The 22,641-nt window shown below is 38.9% G+C and overlaps 1 protein-coding gene across 4 annotated transcripts in view; it reads right to left on the reverse strand.

The window, feature by feature from the left end:
- dennd5a (DENN/MADD domain containing 5A) overlaps positions 1 to 22,641 on the reverse strand; it is a 163,407-nt gene that overhangs the window by 38,275 nt on the left and 102,491 nt on the right. For 3 of the 4 annotated variants that reach the window (XM_072272607.1, XM_072272605.1, XM_072272606.1), the window contains 6 exons: positions 20,423 to 20,573; positions 18,556 to 18,649; positions 17,544 to 17,675; positions 16,510 to 16,662; positions 3,731 to 3,818; positions 3,173 to 3,254 (listed from right to left, as the gene is read on the reverse strand). In XM_072272607.1, coding sequence (XP_072128708.1) covers positions 3,173 to 3,254; positions 3,731 to 3,818; positions 16,510 to 16,662; positions 17,544 to 17,675; positions 18,556 to 18,649; positions 20,423 to 20,573 — 700 coding nt within the window. Of the gene's footprint in view, positions 1 to 3,172; positions 3,255 to 3,730; positions 3,819 to 16,509; positions 16,663 to 17,543; positions 17,676 to 18,555; positions 18,650 to 20,422; positions 20,574 to 20,953; positions 21,078 to 22,641 lie in introns of those variants that run through there. The other variant, XM_072272608.1, reaches the window with a different exon arrangement.

Genomic DNA, 22,641 nt, shown 5'->3' on the forward strand with positions numbered 1-22,641 from the left:
TGGCAAAGTGTCCCAAATAAACGAAGGGAATCCAGTTATTTTCTCAATTAGTTTTGTTCTTTAAGAATTGTCCCAATAAATGGCTGTCTTAATTAACCGATGGCCCAATTAATTGGAATCCATGGTACCTACTTGAGTAGATACAACAGATCAAGATTAAGTATCCATTAGGGTCTGCAGGCCTTCAGTAGCACCATAATTACATTGCACAACAATCTATAAGCTCAAGACCAAGTAGACCCCTCATTCAGTCATTAATATTATACCAAGGAATCCACGATGTTTTCACTAGCAACTTAGAAAAATACACTAGGAATGTACCAAAAACAGGATAGATGCGATAGAGAACATCCGTTTAAATGTAGAACCAGAATATGCAATACAGCTTGCTGAAACCACAATTATCAATTCAATCCTATTACATCTTGTCATACAATTAATAAAATAAGCATCTACTTGGGAGAACACTATGAACACTATATATATGCTGGAGTTTTGCAAGCATGTGGAAAATAGTAAAGATGAAACAATCTCAGCCACCAGAAGTGCTGAGTGCTGACTCCACAATTCATCTACTTGCTATCCAAAATGCCAGTTTTCAGCGAATCAGATTCATTCTGAGTGAAGGACTTGAGCAGGTGGAATATAGCACAGGTTCAGGGTCCCCGACCTCTGCTCCAGAAACTGCTGTGGCTCAAGTCAAACTGTACCAGAACATGTACAATGCTGACACCTAGCCCCCAAAATTCACATTTCATGGACTACAGCAATGAAGGAAGCTCAACTTCAACCCCATCTTTTCAATGGCAATTAAAAATGGGTAATTAAAACCAACTTTGCCAGCAATGTTTTCATTTTTATGAAGGAATACAAGAAAAATGCTTATACTTGTAAGAATGGAAATATTACTGACTCAAAGCAAGGAATGCAAAAAGAAATTCCTAAAACATCTGGTGCATTCTTCACTTTTATGCAGAAGGTTGGTGATTAAGTGTGTTTGGGAGAGAAGATGACAGAATATTATGTAATGCACATTTAATGCAAAAAACAGGGCTGCCCCTGACATACACAGAAGAAATAGTTCCCTTTCTTTCTTTATTAATCTTTTTATTGATTTAAAAAGAGCATATATACAAACAAGAGGAGAATTATCTCAAATATATATATATATATATAAATAACAATACAAACAGAAAGTGAAATAGACATTATCAAAATCATACGTAGTATTAAGCTAATATGTAGTATATAATAAAAAAGACAGCTAATTCTTCTCTTATCAATTCATAGAGAGAAAAAAAAACTTTAAATTTTTAAAGTGAAAAACAAACCTCTTTCCTAGAGATGCTGCCTGGCCTGCTGTGTTCATCAGGAAAAGCACAATTGTTTGTGTGTTATTAGTTTAGGCAGATTGTTTTTGTCTATTATTGTGACTTAAATGAAGATCAGACCTCATTTTATGAGTAATTAATGCAGAAAAACAGGTAATTGCAAAGGGTTCACAAAACTTTTTCTTGCAACTGTACAACACAGAAGATAAACAAAAAGAAACACAACAGCTTCTCAAATTCAATCCTTTAGCCATAACTAGCCATTAGATGGCATCGTATAGCTTTATTATTTCTTTGCATCTTAGATGCAAAAAAATTATCTGGCCATCAGTATACAGTCTAAGGTGTAATAAGATTTATTTTCTCCCCCTCCAAGACATGATAGCAAGTGATGTTGTAAAGGTGTGTTAGATAATATATGACAAGTTACTAAATTTTTACTAAAAATGGCTCATAAAACATAGAACAGTACAGGCCCTTCAGCCCACAATGTAGTGCCAACCTTTAACCTGTTCCAAAATCAATCTAACCCTTCCCCCTACCCAGCTCTCCATTTCTCTTTTATCCATGTGGCTATCTAAAAGTTGTGTTTTTTTAATGTCTCCAATGTCTCTCCCTCTATCACCACCCCTAGCCGCACTCTACACAAAAAAACCCTGCATCTGACATCCCCACTATAATTTCCTCCCAACACTTTGAAGTTATGCCGCCTTGTATTAGCCATTTCTACCTTGGGAAAATATGTCTCTGGCTGGCCACTCGATCTATGTTGTTTGGCGTGATTTGTTAGCTTTTTTGTGCACGGAGGGTGGGATGGGGGAGTTTGGAGTTTGATGTTCTACCATTTGCATGATCCTGTTTTTTTGTACGGGGGAAGGGGTTGATGTTTTTCTTTGAACGACTTCCACGGATTTCTTTGTCTTGTAGCTATCTGGAGAAGACAAATCTCCGAGTTGTATACCACATACATACTTAGATAATGAATGAACATTTGAACCTTTTCTCCAGAGAAAAGACTTGGCTCAGTCAACTTTTCCTCATAAGACATGCTCTTTAAATCCAGGCAGCATCCTGATAAATCTCCTCTGCACCCTCTCTAAAGCTTCCATGTCCTTCCTATAATGAGGCAACCAGAACCATTATAGGAAGTGTTCTAATCAGAGTTTTATAGAACTGCAACACTAGCTCTCAGCTCTTAAACTCAATCTCCTGACTAAAGGCGGCCTACAGAGATATGTCTTCTTAACAACCCTACTCTGAGGGATCAGTGGATGTGAACATCAAGATCTCTCTGTTCCTCCACGCTGCTAAGAATCCTGCCATTAACCCTGTACTCTGTGTTCAAGTTCAACCTTCCAAAGTGAATCATTTCACACTTTCTGGATTGACTCCATCTCCCACCTCTCAGCTCAGCTCTGCATCCTGTCAATGTCCTGTTGTAACTTATTGCAACCTTCTACGCTATCCAATCTTAACTAACCTTCATGTCATCTGCAAATACTCACCCACCCTTCCATATCTTCACCCAAGTAACTTAGAAAAATCACAAAAAGCAGGAGTCCCAGAACAGATCCCTGTGGAACACTAGTCATGGACCATCAGGCAGAATACCCTCCATCTACAGTGCAGCAGAGATATCTAGATCAGCAACCAAATCCTCAAGGCAGAGAAGTTGTGTGGTCAAGTGCTGGAAACCGGGATTCATGTGGATGTGTACTTAATGTTTAGTGTGGCCAAATTGGACCAAAGCACCTGTTTCAGTGTTGCGCGACTCTAGCTTAATCCCAAAGAATATTTGAGTAGAAATTAAAGGAATCCCAGCTGGTGAGGAATGAACGCACCTCATATCCTGGATGAGTGAGATCTTTAAGGGAGGCATCCAAGAGCCATCAAGCTTCCTCCTGTCTTGATCCTGGTTGAATCCTTTAAATGACAACAAAAGTTAATTGCAACTTCTACAAGTTCATTTCTGCAGCAGACATCCTATATTGGTATCGGCCATGTGGATCTCCTGCAGTCAGTACCATGATGATTGTTACAGAGCATTTTGAGAACTTGATTCTTTTCAAATAAAAAGCCTGGAAATAAAATTCCTTTATTTCTAATACTGAACATCAGCTTTCAGGTTATACCGAAAACCTTACTGGCTCGCAAATGCATTGTATTTTAGAGAAATCCTTTAAGTCTTTGGCTGGAAGAAACGTATTCTACTATCTGATAACTTTGTTTAACTGTTCTCTTTCTAGATTGTCAAGGACACCATTTGATCTATCTTAATTATCCATCCACAGAAATATTACCCTGAATTATACCAGAGTGTACAACAGAGTATTGTCTCTGGAAATTTTCTGTGAGCAAATGTCTATATATATTTTTTCAAAGATTTGAAAATGCCTTACCTGGGCTGCTGGTCGTTCCAAGCAAAGCTTCCTTTTTCTCTTTGTTCTCTTGGTAATGTAACAGATGAGACCAAAGGGCTGATTTACCCTATCAGAGAATATAGGGTGGGCAAATGTTACTCTTGGCATTCACACAGTGCACCTAATGCAACATCTTTCCAAAAGGCAAGTAGGGAAAGCATAGGTCAAAAAATTAATCATGAAGATGGTAACTTTAAGGAACTACTGTGCTGGTAGATTAAACGTGGTGCATTCATAACTTGCGTTATCTGCATCACCAACGTGATGCTCTTTCAATTGTTGTCCAAAGAACTCGTAGCATTCTCACCCCAGGACTCTGCTGCTCCTTGCTCGCGTGGCCCAGATATCAATACATGGCCTTGACCACTCAAGAGTTTAAACAGTAGCAGCTGAGGGGGTGATACATTTTAGATGTACATACAAAAGGACTGTGAAATAGTTGCTCAACAATTAAAATGCAATCAGGGTAGCATCAGGCTCCATTCTCACACCATCTTTGGTTCTTGGCTACAGAATGGTTGTGACTGAAAAAAAAAGAGATTATTACCGTGTAATGGGGCTTGCCAAAAATCAGAGCAAGTAGATGAGCAGAGGATTTAACAGCACAACTCCATACAGTTGGGCTCAGCGGAGGCTGGGGGTAGAGACAAAATGGTGGTATGCCGCAGAACTTTCTTTAACACCAGTAGCTCTAACAACAAGAGCATAATAATAACAGCAGAGCTAATTATTTTATAAGATTTGTTTTTTAAATAATCACCCGTGCACAGCAAAGCCCATGATGAATCAAAGGAACAGAGGTTTTCAGTTTCCAAAGGTTTGGCCTTATGGACAGGATAATTCACACTGCGCAGCATCTAATCTTGAATCAGGCAACTATCACACATTTCCGATAGAATTATAGAACAGAAAAAAAACCTCTATATCATAGATTACAGACAATCCAACCCTGAAAATTTAAATAGATATGGTGCACAACGTAATGTGAAGAGTTACGGAACTTTTCAACTGAGACTTCAGTGCGTCATGTGAAAAGGAAAACCTAATTCTCAGTCCAAAGCTGTGATTTTCAATGTGAGCTGCCCCTTTGGTTCATTCACACAAAATACTCTGCAGATGCTGGGGTCAAAGCAACACTCAACATGTTGGAGGAACTCAGCAGGTCGGGCAGCATCCGTGGAAATGTTCAGTCGAAGTTTCGGGCCGGAACCCTTCGTCAGGACTGAAGAGGCAAAGGGGCAGAGGCCCTATAAAGAAGGTGGGGGGAGGGTGGGAAGGAGAAGGCTGGTAGGTTCCAGGTGAAAATCCTGTAGTCTGCAGGGCCCCTTACTGGTTTTTCACCTGGAACCTACCAGCCTTCTCCTTCCCACCCCACCCCCCACCTTCTTTATAGGGCCTCTGCCCCTTCCTTCTTCAGTCCTGACGAAGGGTTCCGGCCCGAAACTTTGACTGATCGTTTCCACGGATGCTGCCCGACCTGCTGAGTTCCTCCAGCGTGTTGTGAGTGTCCCATTGGTTCACTGACAGCACAACAAACATCCATCCTCTGGTGGACAGAAAGGGCCACCTGTGTACGAACAGCAGTATGTGCACAGGTTGCAAGGACGTTAACACAATGCCATCTTCTGGCACAACAGCATACACATTTAACAGCTACAAACCACTGACCAGGGACTTCTAAAACTATAAACATGCTCAAGTCATCAGAGATGAAGGAGGACAATTTCAACAAGACAATTCAAAACATCCCATGCTATGACACTGGAATTAGGAGCAAACCAACGAAAACATTGGAAAACCTTATTAAGGAGAGCACCATGATTCTGAAAGGGTTAACATACGAGGAGCGTTTGGCAGCTTTGGGCCTGTACTCATGGAAATTTAGAAGAACGTGGGGCGGGGGGGATCTCATTAAAAATCTACTGAATGTTGAAAGCACTTGTAGGGTGGCTGTGGAGAGGATGTTTCCTATGATGGGGGCATCCAGAACTAGAGGGCACAGCCTCAAAATTGAGGTGCCACCATTTAGAACAGAGGTAAGGAGAAATTTATTTTTTAGCCAGAGAGTAGTGAATCTGTGGAATGCTCTGCCACAGACCGCGGTAGAGGCCAAGTCCGTGGGGATATTTAACGCAGAAGTTGATCGTTCCCTGATCGGTCAGAGCATCAAAGGATATGGTGAGAAGGCAGATGTGTGGGGTTGAGTGGGATTGGGGATCAGTCATGATGATGGAGCAGACTCGATGGGCCGAATGGCCAAATTCTGCTCCCACATCTTATGGACTTATCATTCCGTAGTAATACTTACCTCACAGATCAGGTGAATGATTGAGGTGTGTAACACCAAGAGCACTTTATGATTCTGTTTAGATCCTAGCGACTTAAGTAAAGGGTACCAAGCAAGAGCATTACTTCCCAGCTGATTAGTGACACATTATCTACTTATCCAGTTGCCACTAAAGTCTTCACAGATATTTACGTATATAATAGGGTTTTGTAAAAATTGGCAATTCATTTATTATTGTCATGTGTACAATGAAAAGCTCTGTTTTATGTGCCATCCTCAGAGATTTGGGCACGTGGTCAAGTGGTTAAGGTGTTCGGCTAGTGATCAGAAGGTTGCTAGTTCGAGCCTCAGCTGTGGCAGCATGTTTGTGTCCTTGAGCAAGGCACTTAACCACACATTGCTCTAGTGTCTGTGCGAGAAGTGGCGCCCCACACAGACTTCCAATCTGTGCTTTGTAAGGCATGAAAATGCCCGACGCGGAGGGACTTCCGGGTCATCAAGGGAATGGCGGCGTAAGGAAAAGGTCTCTCGACAAAAAAGAAGGTAACCTGCCCCAAAATCGAATTTAGACAAATACTTAATATTGCATAACTATATTAATAAAAGGGGCAAGGATGATGTCTAAGAACAAGATTAAAAAGTCTGCTCCGAAGGCTGATAAACATAAAGAGACACAGAAAGGCAACGGGCCTAGCTCCCCCACGGCAAGCCAGGACGGAGATAATGAGGGGGAATCGGTGACTCTGTCTTTGATTCTCGGAGAGATTCGCGAGTTCCAACAAGATAACAGCAAACAGCTGGAAGATATTAAAGGAGAAATAGTAAAAACTAACTCGCGGGTAGATGAAGCCGAAGTGAGGATTGTTGGAATTGAAGAGAAGCTACAAAACACAGAGGAGGTGATAGCAGAAATGCTGAAGCTACAAGACCAGCTCCAGTGGAAACTAATAGATCAAGAAGGCCACTCGAGAAGGGAAAATGTGAGGATCTACGGAGTTCCTGAAGGAACCGAAGGTAAACCGGGATTGATGATTCCCTTCGTGGAGAAGCTGCTTAGAGAGAACCTTGATGTACCAGCCGCAAAAGACCTACAGATAGAAAGGGCTCACCGCGCGTTGGCACCACAGCCCCTGGCAGGCGCCCAGCCCAGATCGATTCTGGTCAGATTTCTCAGCTACAGAACGAAGGAAGAGGTGCTTAAAAGGGCATGGCAAAATAAGGGTTTCATGTGGAACAACTGTAAAATCAGTTTAGACCACGACTACGCACCGGGGATTCTTGCCAGACGGAAGGAATATACGGAAACATGGAGAGTCCTGAAGGAAAACAACATCAGATTCCAGACCCTGTATCCAGCTCGGCTGAGAGTCTTTTATGACGAAGGGACAAAAACTTACGCTACGGTGGAGGAGGCAACGTTGGACCTGGCGGACCGGGGACTACCTATTAAAGTTATCACCCAACCGGAGTCGCTACTGGAGAGGGTTCGGCAGAAGTCGTGGCAGTCAGTGGGGCGAGGACGCTCCACTCGAACTAGAGTGTCAAACTACAAGGAAAAGCTGCAAATATTCAGACGCGAATGTACAGAGAATACAGATTAATTAAGAGAAATGACTGAAAAGAGTAAATCAGACTTAAAAGTAAAATAAAAACTGGTAACTGAAAATAAACTAGGCGGAATAACTTGAATGATAGCAATTTGGTCGAGACATAAATAGGAGAAAATTCTCTATGATTATTCAAACTGCTGAGGGCCCTCTAACACAGGGTGAAGATAGAGGTTATCCCTCTGAACTGAGGCGGGTCGGTGCTCAGGCCTCACTGTGGGAAGTCAGGAAAAATTTTCAAATGTTACACGTTCAAAAATGTCTAGGGTGTGGTTATATGTCTTGGTTTACTGTTGAGAAGGGATTGCTTACTGTTTGGTTAGAAAAGGAGAGTGTTCTTTTTCTACTAGAGAAAAATACAAACTGAATTGGTTAAAATAATTTCCTATAATGTTAATGGGGTTTTGAATCCAATTAAAAGAAATAAGATTATGTCTAAATTGAAAGAAGGGAGGGCACAAATAGCTTTCCTCCAGGAAACACATATGAGCCAATCTGAACATGGAAAATTAAAAAGAATGGGCTTTAAGCATGTATTTTATTCATCATATAAATTGAGTCACAAAAGAGGGGTAGCTCTAATATCAAGTACTCTTAATTATGAACATATTTCAGAGACTAGAGACAAAGAAGGATGGTTTGTAAAAATCACAGGAAGAATAGAAGGTACAGAAATAACATTGCTGAATGTTTATGCTCCTCCAGGTTGTGAATGGCCATTTTATAGACACATTTTTGACCTAATGGTCAGTTCTCAAGGGGTAGTAATTTGTGGAAGGGATTTTAATATTAAATTAAATCCTATATTAGACTCTTCAAGAATAGTTACTCAGAATAAACCTCTGACTCGGAAAGTGAATTCATTGATGGAGGAGTTGGGAATTATAGATGTCTGGAGGGAATTACACCCTACTAGTAAAGATTATACATATTAGTCTTTCCCTCATTCAGCCTATTCAAGGATAGACTATTTCTTTATCTTTAATACAGATAGACTCAGGATAAAAAACTGTAATATTGCAACAATTGATCTGTCGGATCATAGCCCAGTCTCTATGTCTCTAATCCTGGAAAGGAAAATGAGGAAAACACTATGGAGGCTAAACTCACATATACTCAATAACCCGAAAGTAATGGAGAGATTAAGGGGAGAAATCAAAGAATATCTAGACCTTAATGACACGGGAGAAACATCACCAGTGATTTTATGGGATACATTGAAAGCTGTACTGAGAGGGAAAATTATTTCCATTACCACTCACGTGAAAAAAATCAATGCACAAAAATTAGCAGACCTTCAAGGAAAATTAAAACAACTTCAAGTTGTAGATAGCAACAAAAGTAATTCAAATCGAAAACAGGAAATTAGGAAATTGCAAAGTGAAATTGACGATATTTATACGTTGGAAACTCAAAGAAATTTTCATTACCTGAGACAAAAGAATTATGAAGTAGGAGGTAAATCAGCTAGATTATTAGCATATAAATTACGAAAACAACAAGCAGACAATACAATTCATAAAATAAAGAATCCAAAGACAAAGCTTGTGGAGAGTACAATAGGGAAAATTCAAGAGAGTTTTGAAACATATTATCGAGAGCTGTACTCCCAACCCCAGGCCCCCAGTGAGCCCTATATAGACAGTGTATTGAATTTTTTAGATCTACCTAAAAACTTACAGATTTACAAAATGAAAGTTTATTAGAACCAGTAACTGTCAAAGAACTGAACGTGGCCATCTCTAGGTTAAAGGCTGGAAAGTCCCCGGGTTCTGATGGGTTTACCTCAGAGTGGTACAAGTCCCTGAAGACACAGTTAGCCCCATTACTACTTAACACCTTTAATTGGATCTTGCAGAGAGGAGAAACTCCACCTTCCTGGAGAGAAGCGATTATTTCAATTATTCCTAAAGAGGGTAAAGATAAACTAGAATGTGGCAATTATCAGCCAATTAGTGTTCTTAATTTAGATTACAAACTATTTACATCTATATTAGCGCGCAGATTGGAAAAGCTTTTACCTGGCCTAATCCACTTAGACCAGACTGGATTTATTCAACAAAGACAAACACAGGACAACATAAGGAGAACTCCGCACATATTAGAACAGGTTAATAAGAACGAGACAGAGACAATGGTAGTAGGATTGGACGCTGAGAAAGCTTTTGATTCGGTTAGTTGGGCATTCCTATACAGAGTGTTAGGAAGATTCGGCTTTCAAGAAAGGTTTATTAAAGTAATTCAGACTCTATATGACAGCCCTACAGCCCGAATTAAGATAAATGGGGACCTCTCTGACTCCTTCATCTTAGAGAGAGGCACTAGACAGGGATGCCCAATTTCTCCTCTCCTTTTTGCACTATATATTGAACCACTTGCCCAACTAATAAGACAGAGCGAAATCGTAAAAGGTATCAAGGTGGCAGGGATTGAACAGAAAGTGGCGTTATCCGCAGATGATGTTTTGGTCTATCTGAGTAAACCAGAAAAATCATTTATAGGATTGTTTACACTGTTGGATGACTTTGGGAAAATATCAGGTTATAAAATAAATGTAAAGAAAACGCAGGTTATGTCCCTAAATTATACACCATCCAAAAAATTGCAGGATACATACGATCTTAAGTGGGAAGCTAAATCATTAAAATATTTAGGAATAACCCTGCAGAAGGATCTTTCAACACTGTCACAGGTAAATTATGGGCCATTAATCTCAGAGATAAAAGCAGATATGCATAGATGGAATCTTATCCCCTTTTTAAGTTTAAATTCAAGGATAAATACTATAAAAATGAATATTCTTCCTCGGTTATTGTATCTTTTCCGTACTTTACCGGTGGAGGTGGATGATAATCAATTCAGGGAATGGGACAAATGGATTTCCCGCTTCATTTGGCAAGGAAGGAAACCTAGAATTCGATATAACACCTTACAGTTAGGGAAGGAAGGAGGAGATATGGTTCTTCCTTGCCTGAGAAATTATTTTTATGCCTCACAGATAACCCCTCTGTTATATTGGTGTAATAGGGAAAATAAGGCTAGATGGAAGGAAATAGAATTTGGATTAGTTGACAGTTTTCCTCTTCAGGCCTCAATAGCTGACAAAGGATTGATGGCCCAGTTGGAAAAATTTAATAATGCTTGGATAAATCTTACATTAAAAGTATGGCAGAAGGTGGTTAATTCAGGTGGAATTAACAACATGTTAAAACTCTTTAGATGGTGTGCATATGATACCGAATTCCTTCCCAACAGAGGAGATAGAAGATTTGAGCTATGGATAAAGAAAGGTCTTACAACCTACCTCTCATTTATAGATAAAAGAGTATTACAAAGTTTCCAAATCCTGCAGGACAAACATGGCCTAGAACACAATGACTTTTTTAGGTACCTTCAAATACGAAACTATGTTAACCAGAGTTGTAGATATACAGACCTATCAACAGTAGAATTAGAATTTTTCAAGATTCTGAATTCGGCTTGCAGTTCAATACCTAGTAAATCAGTTTCTCGCCTATATAATGCACTCTCCCATGCTAAAAATGTAAATACACTGTATATTAAAGAGAAGTGGGAGAAAGAAGCAGGGTTGGTACTTTCAGAGGAGGCTTGGGGGAAAATCTGCAGCTTTCAATGGTCCTCGACTAATTCTTTGACTTGGAGAGAACATTGTTGGAAAAACATTATAAGATACTTCAAGACCCCATATCAGGAAAAATATAAAGATACAAATGTGATGTGTTGGAGAAGGTGCGGCTCCAAGGAGGCAAATCATTTTCATATTTTCTGGGATTGCCCTAAATTAAGTCTATTTTGGGAAGGTATTCATAGAACATTAGTTAAGGTACTTAGGTCCCAGATACCTCTGAACTTTGAGACGCTCTATTTGGGGCATGTATTGTTCCTTGAACAGAAGGAAGATATAAAGTTGCTGCAGGCCCTCTTAGTGGCAAATAAGAAATCAATCACTAGAAAATGGCTAAATCCAATACCACCTACATTAGAAGATTGGTACGAAATTATCTTGGAAATATTTAAAATGGAAAAGTTGACTTACTCCCTGAGAACTCAAAAAGAAAAATTTTATCAAATCTGGAATAAATGGATTGAATATATAACCCCAATGCGAGTAGACTTTAGATGACTCTCCTGGTGATTTATATTGCTCTTCTCATCAACACAGTAATATTGCTAACGTAAGCACCCCTAGTCTAAATGTTTGTTTTTTTTTTGTTTTTTTTTGGAAAATAGAGAATTAACACAAGTAAAGGGAAAGATTTGGGAAAGGGATAAAAAAATGAAAAAATTAAGTAAATAAGTACATAGGGATTGGATAATTATGTCTGCAGGCAGGAGCAAGCATGAACAAATTAGGATATAAACACCTACAATGGTTGGTATATAGGCTTGTATACAACATTTTGGACCAGTGGAAATGGTCCAGAAGGGTTATATGGAAACTATTATTACCATTTTTCTTAAAAACTAATTTCATTACTTAGCCTAACAGGTTAGATTTACCACAGTACATAATTATTTATTTAAATGTTTATTTTCCTTTTATATCATCTCAATGTGTACTTAAGAATGTATAAATAATTGTAGTTTTATACATATAAAAAAATGGAAAAGGTTATATGTGTGAAAAAAGTACATGATATTTGTGAATTCCTTATCCAAATAAAAATAAAATTAAAAAAAAAGGAAATACCCGACGCAGGCCTCTCATGGTCTGAGTCAACGTTCCCTCCTCAGAGACTTCATTACATCAGTACATCCCGACAGCACAAGGGAAAAGCAACAACAGAGCACTGAGTAAACTGTTACCTTTACAGAAAGAGAGCAGTGCAGGCAAACAATAAGGTGCAGGACCATGATGAGCTAGATTGTGAAGGCAAGTCCATCTTATCATACAAGAGGTCCGCTCCACCACCTTATAATAGCTGGACAGCAGCAGGCCTTGAGCCTGGTAGTACGTGCTTTCAGGTTTTTGCGTTTTTTTGCCCGATGGGAAGAGCGAGAAAAGAATGCCCAGGATGGGAAGTGTCTTTGATTATGTTAGCTGCTTTATCAAGTCAGTGAGAAGGACAGATGGAGTCCATGGAGGGCAGGCTGGTTTTTGTGACATACTGAACTGCAGATATATACACCATATAACATCACACTTTCCATTGCGGCTACAGTGACTAGTGGTGTTTTGCAACGGTTGGTGTTGGGTCTGCTACTTTTCACGTTGTATGTTAATGATCCGGATGATGGAATCAATGGCTTGGTGCCTAAACTTGCTAAATAAATAAATGATACAAAGATAGGTGGAGGGGCAGGTAGTGCTGAGGAAGCAGGGAGTCTGCAGAAGTAACTGGATAAATTAGGAGAATTAGCAAAGAAGTGGCAGATACAATATGATGTAGGGAAGTGTGTGGTCATGCAGTTCGGATGATAGTAAGGAAAGCAAATGCGATGTTAGCATTCATTTCCAGAAGACAAGAATATAAAAGCAAAAATGTAATGCGAAGGCTTTAAAGGAGTTAGTGAACCACATCTGGAGAACTGTGAGCAGTTTTGCGCCTCATATCCAACAAACAATGTGCCAGTATCGGAGAAGGTCCAGAGGATGTTTATGAGAATGATTCTGGGAATGAAAGGGGAAAGGGTTAGCACACGAAGAGCGTTTGACGGCTCCGGGCCTGTACTCACTAGAGTTTACAAGAATGGGGGGGGGGCGGGGGTGGAATGTCACTGAAACCTATTGAATTTTGAAAAGCCTAGACAGAGTGGAGGTAGAAAGGATGCTTCCAATAGTAAGAGAGTTTAGGACTAGAGGACGCAGCCTCAGAATACTTGGAACAGCAATGAGGAGGAATTTCTTTAGCCAGACGGTGGTGAATCTGTGGAATTCATTGCCACACATTGTTGTGGAGGCCAAGTCATTGGGTACATTTAAGGTGGATATTGATAGGTTCTTGATTAGTAGGGGTGCCAAAAGGTCATGGGGAGAAGGCAGGAGAATGGGATTGAGAGGGATAATAAATAATAATAAGCCACGGTTGAATGGTAAAGCAGATTCGATGGGCCAAATGGCCTCATGCTACTCCAATGTCATATGGTCTTAACTGGGATCAACTCAGAATCCAGGTCTTCTGATGCAAAATGCTTGGGTTTATAGGGCAATCTGCTGGAGATGATAATCTTGTAATAATTGATTTGCTGAGAAAACTGAAGAAATGGTTTAATACCATTACCCTAAACAATGATCTGCAACATTTTTAAAAGTGATGACCAGATTTACAATCTGAATTAGATCTGAGGGCCAAAGTGACCAATGATACAACTGTTGATGACAGAGTCCCAGATGTTGACAAGAGGCAAGAGGGGTGAGGCAGACCAGATGGATGAATGACATCACAACAGCAACAGCCTCTTTTCGAATGTAGAGCAAGCTCGATGGGCCAAACAGCTGAATTCTGCTCCGATGCCAGCAACATCCAGGAAATGAATGTGGACTTCAGGAAGGGGAAGTGGGGAGATGACCACAATCAATCCTCATTGAGGGGTCAGTGGTGGAAAGGGTGAACAGCCTCCCTGGCAAGAACATCTCAGGCCCAACACACTGATGCGATTACAAAGGTGGCACACCAGCAGCTCTACTTCATTAGTAGATTGGGGAGACTTGGTACGTCATCAGAGACTCTTGTAAAATTTTATAGCTGTACAAGAGTGAACATTTTAACTGGTTGTACCACTGCCTGCCATGGAGGCTCCAAATGCAGGGCACTGAAGGGTACTGCAGGGGGTTGCAGATTCAGCTTGTGCCATCATGGGCAGAGCCCTCCCTACCATCCAGGGCATCTTCAAGAAGTGGTGCCCCATGAAGGTGGAATCTATCATTAACAACCCTCATCATCTCCGAGACATGCCCTCTTCTCATTACTGCCATTGGGGAGGTGGTACAGGGACCTGAAGATCCACATTCAATCTTTCAGAAACAGCTTCTCCCTCTCCATCAGATTTCTGAATGGCCCACGAACACTACCTCATCATTATTCCCCTTTGTAATTACTACTTGCATTGTACTGCTGCCACAAAACGACAAATTACACAACGCACATCAGTGACAATAAACCTGCTCCTAAAGTTTCAATGGTGGTGAATAATCCAAAGGGAGATGGGTAAAATTCAGCTAATTCAAATTTGATGCAATTGAGCTAACTTCAAATTATCTGAAAGCCTAGTGTTTGAATGTATCATAAAAACCTGTAATGATTTTTTAATTATGTAATTTTTAAAATACATTTGCGTAATACAGAAATATTCACAGATAAATCTTTTGACAGTTTTTACAGCCAGGAAGCTTAGAAAATTGGCATAACTAGCTGTTAAAGCATTTTATGTTGGACTAGAAAACCACTGAATTTAGTTTTCACTGGGACTCTGGAATGTTGAACACAATTTAATTGTCATCTATCCTTTACATTCTATATTGTGCCTGGTTATTTCTAAAGTCTTCAAATCAAAAGGTAAAACTAAGTTGTTGGTAGATGTGTCAGCTTGAGATTGTGGCAACAAAAGAAAAAAAAGCTTTTATTAAAGTTTTTTAAAAAGCTCATTTAGGTAAAATAGAAGAATTCTTGATACCATGACCCCATCATCCACTAGTGAGTTCAGACAGGACTGGGTTCTAAAAGACAGTTAACAATTTACTGTGGCAGAGCAGAAGATCTTCCCACAAGCCAGATGTGGCCTGCATATGTTGATCATCACAAACAGAAAATCAATCTACTTTTACAATAAGTGCTTAAGAGATACACTTTTATGCCAAGCTAAAATCAAAGTTCAAAGTAAATTTATTATCAAAGTACATACGTCACCATATACAACCTTGAGATTCATTTTCTTGCAGGCATTCACATTAAATACAAAGAAACACAATTGAATCAATGAAAAACTACAGACAAGACAAACAACCAATGTGCAAGAGACAAACTGTGCAATACAAAAATAAAAAAGACAAACAATAGTAATAATAATAGATAAATAAATAAGCAACAAATATCGAGAACGTGAGTCCTTGAAACCTGAGTCCATAGTTTGTGGGAACAGTACAGAGTTGAGGTGAGTGAAGCTGAATGAAGTTATCCCCTCTGGTTCAAGAACTAGAAGGCTGAGGGATAATAACTGTCCCTGAATCTGGTGGTGTGGGTCCTGAGGCTCCTGTACCTCTTTTCTGATGGCAGCAGCAAGAAGAGAGCATGGTCTGGATGGTGGGTTTCCTTGATGATAGATGCTGTTTCCTGTGATAGTGCTCTTTGTAAATGTGCTCAATGCTGGGGAGGGCTTTACCTGTGATGGATTTAGCACCATCAACTACTCCATTCAACTACTGTAAATCTACATTCCTAAATCAAGTCCTAAACAGACTATGAACTACTCGTACAAATCAATGTATCTTTTCAATCACCATAAGCAATGTCACACAAGGTCTGCATGTATTTCCACAAAGAATCCAGTCCTATTCCTGCTACCACAGCCACTAATCCTTCCTGGGAATGTCTTCAACTACCTTGTATTTCTTCCTCCCCTCCCCCACCACCTTACTCTATCTTCTTGTCTTTTTTCTCCAGTCCTCATGAAAGGTCTTGGCCAAAAACATCGACTGTTTACTCTTTTCCATTGATGCTGCCTGGCCTGCTGAGTTCCTCCAGCATTTTGTGTGTGTTGCTTGGATCTCCAGCACCTGCAAATTTTCTCTTGTTTGTGAGCCCTGTTCCATTTATCAGTTTACTTCTAAACAAGCCTCATTAATGAATGGCAAAGAAAACTAGTTATTTAAAAATTTTCTTGCAAAATTGTGGTCATTTACTTACTTGTTTGACCTGTAGTCCATGACTCCAAATTCGCTCTAACAAATCACAGAGACTTGCAATTAACGTATTCTCTTCCACTCCTGTGAGCGTCACCTCACCGTGACCCAACTCTACTGCTTCACGCCCCATTTTCTCTACCAACATGCGCTTAGTCTGTAACACACAGATTAATAGATCAATAGTCACATCCAAAAACAAACAATGACCATAGGTTACAGTACTGGAAAATACAATTAAAAGAATAAGGGGATAAAAGTGAGAACTTCATTGCCTTACAAGCTAATAAACTAATCATTTGGGACTGAGTGTATGCAACCAGATTTGCTGATGATATGAAGTGTTAGCAATTTGTGGTTTAGAAGAACAAGAGGTGATCTTATTGAAACATATCGGATCTGAGGGTAATTGAGAAAATAAGGGGATATACAGAACATGGGAATACGGTTCTGAATGTGGAGACATCCATTTAAAAAGAAGGAATTTCTTCTCTCAGAGCATTGTGCATCTTTGCACTACTTTACCTCACAGGGCTGTGGAGGCAAAAATCATATCCAAGGTAGCGACTGACAAACACTGAAACCACAAAGCAGTTAAGAGGAACAGAGTGATAAAGTGATGTTGAAGACAAAACTGGATCAGTTGTGCTCCTGTTGAGTGACAGGAGCTTGCTGACTGGCCTACTCCTTCTCCTGTTCTATGTTCTTTATTTAATACTTTGGCAGGACGTTGATTTATGCGTACAAGGGGGATTCCAGTTTAGATTAATGTACTGTAAGGAACACAGCTGAGTTTTAGCCAAGCTGGGGAAGAGGAATCCTAGTTACTATCATCCTGTGACTGCTATTGAAATGCATGCACAAACATGATTGAGCTGTACTGCAAAAAAATAATCATAATCTGATAACATTTACAATCTGAGCTTGCATATGAAAACTTCAGACTCTCTTTTTAAAAAAAGGTTACAGTTTCCCAGACACAGGTCAGTGGTTTCTCAAGGGAAAGGAAAGAAAATAGACCAACAAAAATGCATGTACTTTATTACGACATTCTTTCAGCAGACCCTCAACAAACTTCCAGTTGGTATGTGCGATTACTGATGGAGAGAGGTTGGATAGCTTAGGCTGACGCATGCCCGTGCCAAGATTCCGAGCTTCCTGAATGTATTTCTGCAATCAGACAAAAATGCAAACACAAATACAATCAGCAACTCAAAAGTTTGTAATTGAACTGATCTCTATATAGGGAAGAAATGGTTTAATTTAAAGGATAGAGAAATGTACCAACAGGGTGAAATGGATAAAAATCTATTTTTAATATTTCAGTAAAATCCTAATACTTTTCATAATACACATTTACAATATAAATGCTACTTATTAACAACAAAAATGTACCATAATGCTACTTCAAAATCAGAAAAGTCCTCAAAAAATGACAATGACTTTTCTTATGAGTAATCAGAGGATAATTTCTACTCTTCACCATATACAACTCCCTTTCAAAGTGCTAAGGTATGCATTGAAAAAAAGTATCATTAAAGCATGTTAAAACTATTAATATAATATTCATCAGATAGCTCTATTAATTTTGCACAAACTTATTATTGACTACACATTTTTAAATTTGCTTGTACATAATTAACACATTCAATACTACAAGATTGAATATTCTTATTCTCATGGGAAGGCACAGATTTACTTTGATCATTCTCATTCTGCCCATTAGGAGTTGGGAGGGGAGGGCAGTGATGATGTTTGGGGTGGGCGGGTGTCGGGTAGTAGACAGAGACAAGGGAGAATATCCGTCTAGTGCACTAGGTAAGGCCACATGAAGCAAACTCAAACCTCTAAAAAAAAAGTTTGTATATGTGCTACATATCCTATTATTAAATTTTGCTGTAAGACCCATAAGCGATTCTACTTCTTTTATTGGTGCAGTAGGTACATGCTACTTGACCACAAGTAGTCTCAAGTACTAATGTTTTATTTAGAACTGTGACCAAGTATTGTTATTTAATTAAAGTTAAAGGCAATAGTTGAAATGACTCACTTCTCTTTGATCATTATCAAGGTGCAAGTGTTCTGTGTGCTGCTTTTGCCGATCCTTTCGTCTCCACTGGGCAGGGGCACTCCTCTTCACCCACCTTAAAAGAGAGAGCTAGCACATTGTAGGAATGTAACAAGGCATAAAATTGCACATTCAAATTTAAATTAATGCAGAAAGTGATAAGCAACTTTATTATTGCTTCATCTGGATGCTTCCAAATCTCTTCATGATAAACTCTTGGGGAATTCTGACCAGTTCAGTTTTTCTAGTCTAATACACTAAATTAACTTCTGAACTTGCAGTATACAAACACCAAAGTCTAAACTTAATAGTGCTTTAAACCCAAAACAAAAATGTTAGAGAATTTTAAGAAAAATAATCCTATGGTGATTAAATAAGTTTTATCTTTGAATTTGCCATTGTCACCTTCTTCTGGATCAACACCATCTTTTTATTTGGCAATCTCTGGGGAAACTGAATTCTATTCATTTATGTGGGTTCCAAGATGGCCGATGAGGCCAATGCAGAAAGCATAGATTCTGCAGGTGTCCGACAGGACAGATAAGCAAGCAGTTTATGAGGCACTCCTTCCACCATCTTTGCAAGGTTCTGACTGTTCTCAGCACCTTGACTCAAGGATCTCAATACCATCCAGATTTCTCTTCTTTCACTTTGAGCAGCCATGGCCTAGAAATTCAAGGTGTCAATGGAGAAACTGAATTACTTAAAGGCGACTTGGGCCACATCCTTTAATCTTTTGCACTACTGGTTCAGTCAGATCTCATGGCAATTATTGAATACCATATTTCTCAGATTATGAGTGATAATCATCTTCTTTGGAGATCTCTCTGCAGATCTATAAGTAGTTCTGCTCATTAAATCCTATTTTCTCCCTGTGGAACTTGTCCACTCTACATTTTCATCCCTTGTTCAGCCTCTTTCTACCCAGTATCATACATCTTCCCCTGTTTATTTCCTATTCCTGGTCTCAGCCATCTCCTCAACTGAGACAGGTGCATCTAAACCTTGTGACCCCAATTCCACCTCCTCTATGCTTGGATCCTTCTTTAAAAAGATCTAAAGTATGCCAAGTCAGTTCATTTCCTCTCATTTACTCCATTAGATACACCCTCAAGAACTCCAGTAAATTAAATTTGATTGTAATACCATGTTGCCTCTCTATAAATCACATTACTATTTTCCAAGTCTGTTGACAAAATATACTTTACTACAAATTCCACTACTTACCCCAACCACCAATCTCAGGTTAACTGGACTGTACTCTTTTGTTTTGTTTCTACTTCCTTTCTTAAACCATGGTATCACATTCCCAATCTGCACGAAACATTCCAAAACCAAGAAAATCTTGCAAGATGACAACCAGATCATTCATTATCTCCATAGTCATCATAAACATGGAAACAGGCCCTTCAGTATCTACAACCATTCAGTATCTAACAATTTTGAGGCTTATTAACTTCTCTAGTCACATTTCTTAACTCTGTCTCTTCTTGGTTTCCACTGGAGCCTTGGTGCTCCAATATTTCTGGGGAACTTTGAGCTGCCTTCCATGTTTAATTCTTCTGTTATTTTCTTTTCTTTTTTTGATAGCAATTAAATCTGAGCCAATCTAGTACAAAGTCAGGCATGTGCTACTTACTAATTAATGAAAAAGTCATGAAAATGTACACCTGGTCAGATCAAGTCAGTAGCCAAAAAAATACAGGAAAGAAAATATGCCTTTTAAAACAAAAATGAACAATCAAATTACTCCAGGGTCTTGTGCTTCTGTGTGATGAGCTGAACTTATTCAGAATATGGAAATATGAAACATGTTAATTTCCACTGCACTTACATCAGACAAACTTACTTGTTACTGGCTGGTGAAGAGGAAAGCACATCTGACTGTAGTTTCGGGAAGAATCCAGATTCGTACTTTCCCTGGCCGATTTTCATATCTAGGAGGTGAGGGTGTACTGCGGTATGGTCAATTTTTGCAAGTCGCAGCTCAATTGCCTTCTCTGAAGAACACAATCATTTCAAATCAAAAGTTTTTTTTTTGATTATTGTGTTAGCACAAAAAAAACTGAACAAGATTTTTCTACTGCTCAATGGATGATTAGAAAAGAAACCCTGTAATAATTTATTGAATCATAATGCAATCAAGGCAACTATTTGTGAAATCTGAATACAAGTACCCCATGCAATTACAATTTCAATGGATTATTATCAAGTTAAAATTCTCCAAAAATATTTATTTTGTAATAGCAAGACAAATTAATAAGAATGGAGTATCCATGCAAAACAGTGATGATCTTTAGTGTTTTCTTAGAGGATCAATTTCATATTTCATTTGATAGAACAAGCAACATGAGAAATTTAAGTTATGATATTACATTCCATGGAAGATGTTCTTGAAAAAAATTGAGGAATTTCAGAGGTAAAATGTTCTAGAAGATGCAGTACTGGACATGAAACCCCAAATAATAACAGATCCAGTCTTCAACTACGAGAAATAGCTTATCCTGGTGAAATGTAATGAGAGAAAAATGTTTTCAAAACTACAACATTTTATAATTGAAGAACAGAATTTTTTTTGTGCCCAAGTCAATGATTTTCTCCTGACCACTGTAACCTGATAAGGATTAATTAACTTCATTGCCATTTGTATAACACAGCTGCATGTAAACTGTGCTGGCTACACTTCAAATATTTAATTGTAAGTGCAGCATTTGGCACATATCTGGAAGAGTGATAAGACATTATGTAATTGTCATATATTTCTATCCAGTGACTGACTGTTGCTGCAAAACAAAATGTATGCGAGCGTCAAACGAGGGCTGATAACTTTCTTGAACAGTAATGATCCCTACAGTCAGACAAAAGGAAAATATTTACTTGGGGAGGAGACCAGATCTGAGAGAGATCGGCACCTCAAGAGGAGAGACAAGTATCTTGAAAGGAGAGATACAAGAAAAAAAAACTAGAGGAAACAGAAGGAAGACTTGATGGCCAAATATGAACAAGAAAATGAAGTGAAGAAGAAAGAAATCTAAGTAGACAGAGAAAGAAACCTTCTCTATCATTCAAACAACCAATAGAATATGTTGATTAATCATTTATCTTAAAATTGTTCAGTCTCTTTGTTATCTATTCAGGCTGCATATTGACAGCATTCATGATTTATTGAGCAATTTTATAATAAAAATATACATTTTCATGCTATCACTCCACCCCCCCCCCGTCCACATAGTTTGGTGTCAAATTCAGATTCTATAATTTGATACCATATTCCAACCAACATTTCCTAATTAATGTTTTTTGTTCTCAAGTTTTTTTTCCAAATAAGATGACAGATTACAGAATTTTGCAGCAAGGGTTAAATCATTAGGATGCTCCTAAACCACAGCCTTAATACAAGGTCATTAAACTGAAATATTAATTGTTTTCCTCTCCACAGATGCTGCGTGACCTACTGACCTCTTCCAGCATTTTCGGTTTGTTTTGAGAGTGCTGAACTTGAGCTGGTGATCTCGTTAAACTCACCTGGCAGTAGCCAAAGGCAACCCACTGCTGTAACCTGCCAAGTACATGATTTCCCAACATGTCAGAGCGGCGTGGAGGGAAATTGTCCGCCAACTGGAATTTCCAGATGCAACCTAAAGCGAGCGAGCCTTTCTTTAATCACATTGGGAATAAATAATTATGACCAGGAATATGGAAGTTTGGGAATTTTGATGCATACAGTGCAAAATAAGATTGGAGAAAATGGTCAGAAGAAGAACTAATCCATCTTGAAACAAGTCTTGAGATCACTTGTATCAATTACATTAAAAAAACTTTAATGTTAATAAATCCAAGACTCAATTTCACTAACCAGCACAAACATTAATTTTTCTTTATTCTTCTTGCACACTCTTTATACATCAGGTTTAAAGTCAGTGGCATCTCAAGCCCCTTCATCAGCCAACACTAAAGACTACTCAATGAAAAATTAACTTATTTAAGGGCGAACTCTGCCACAAATGTTATTGTGCCTTTTGTTATTTACAAACTCACCTACAATTAAACCACCACCAAGATGTTCAT

Source organism: Mobula birostris, chromosome 11 (genome assembly GCF_030028105.1).
Source record: "Mobula birostris isolate sMobBir1 chromosome 11, sMobBir1.hap1, whole genome shotgun sequence".
Classification (NCBI taxonomy): domain Eukaryota; kingdom Metazoa; phylum Chordata; class Chondrichthyes; order Myliobatiformes; family Myliobatidae; genus Mobula; species Mobula birostris.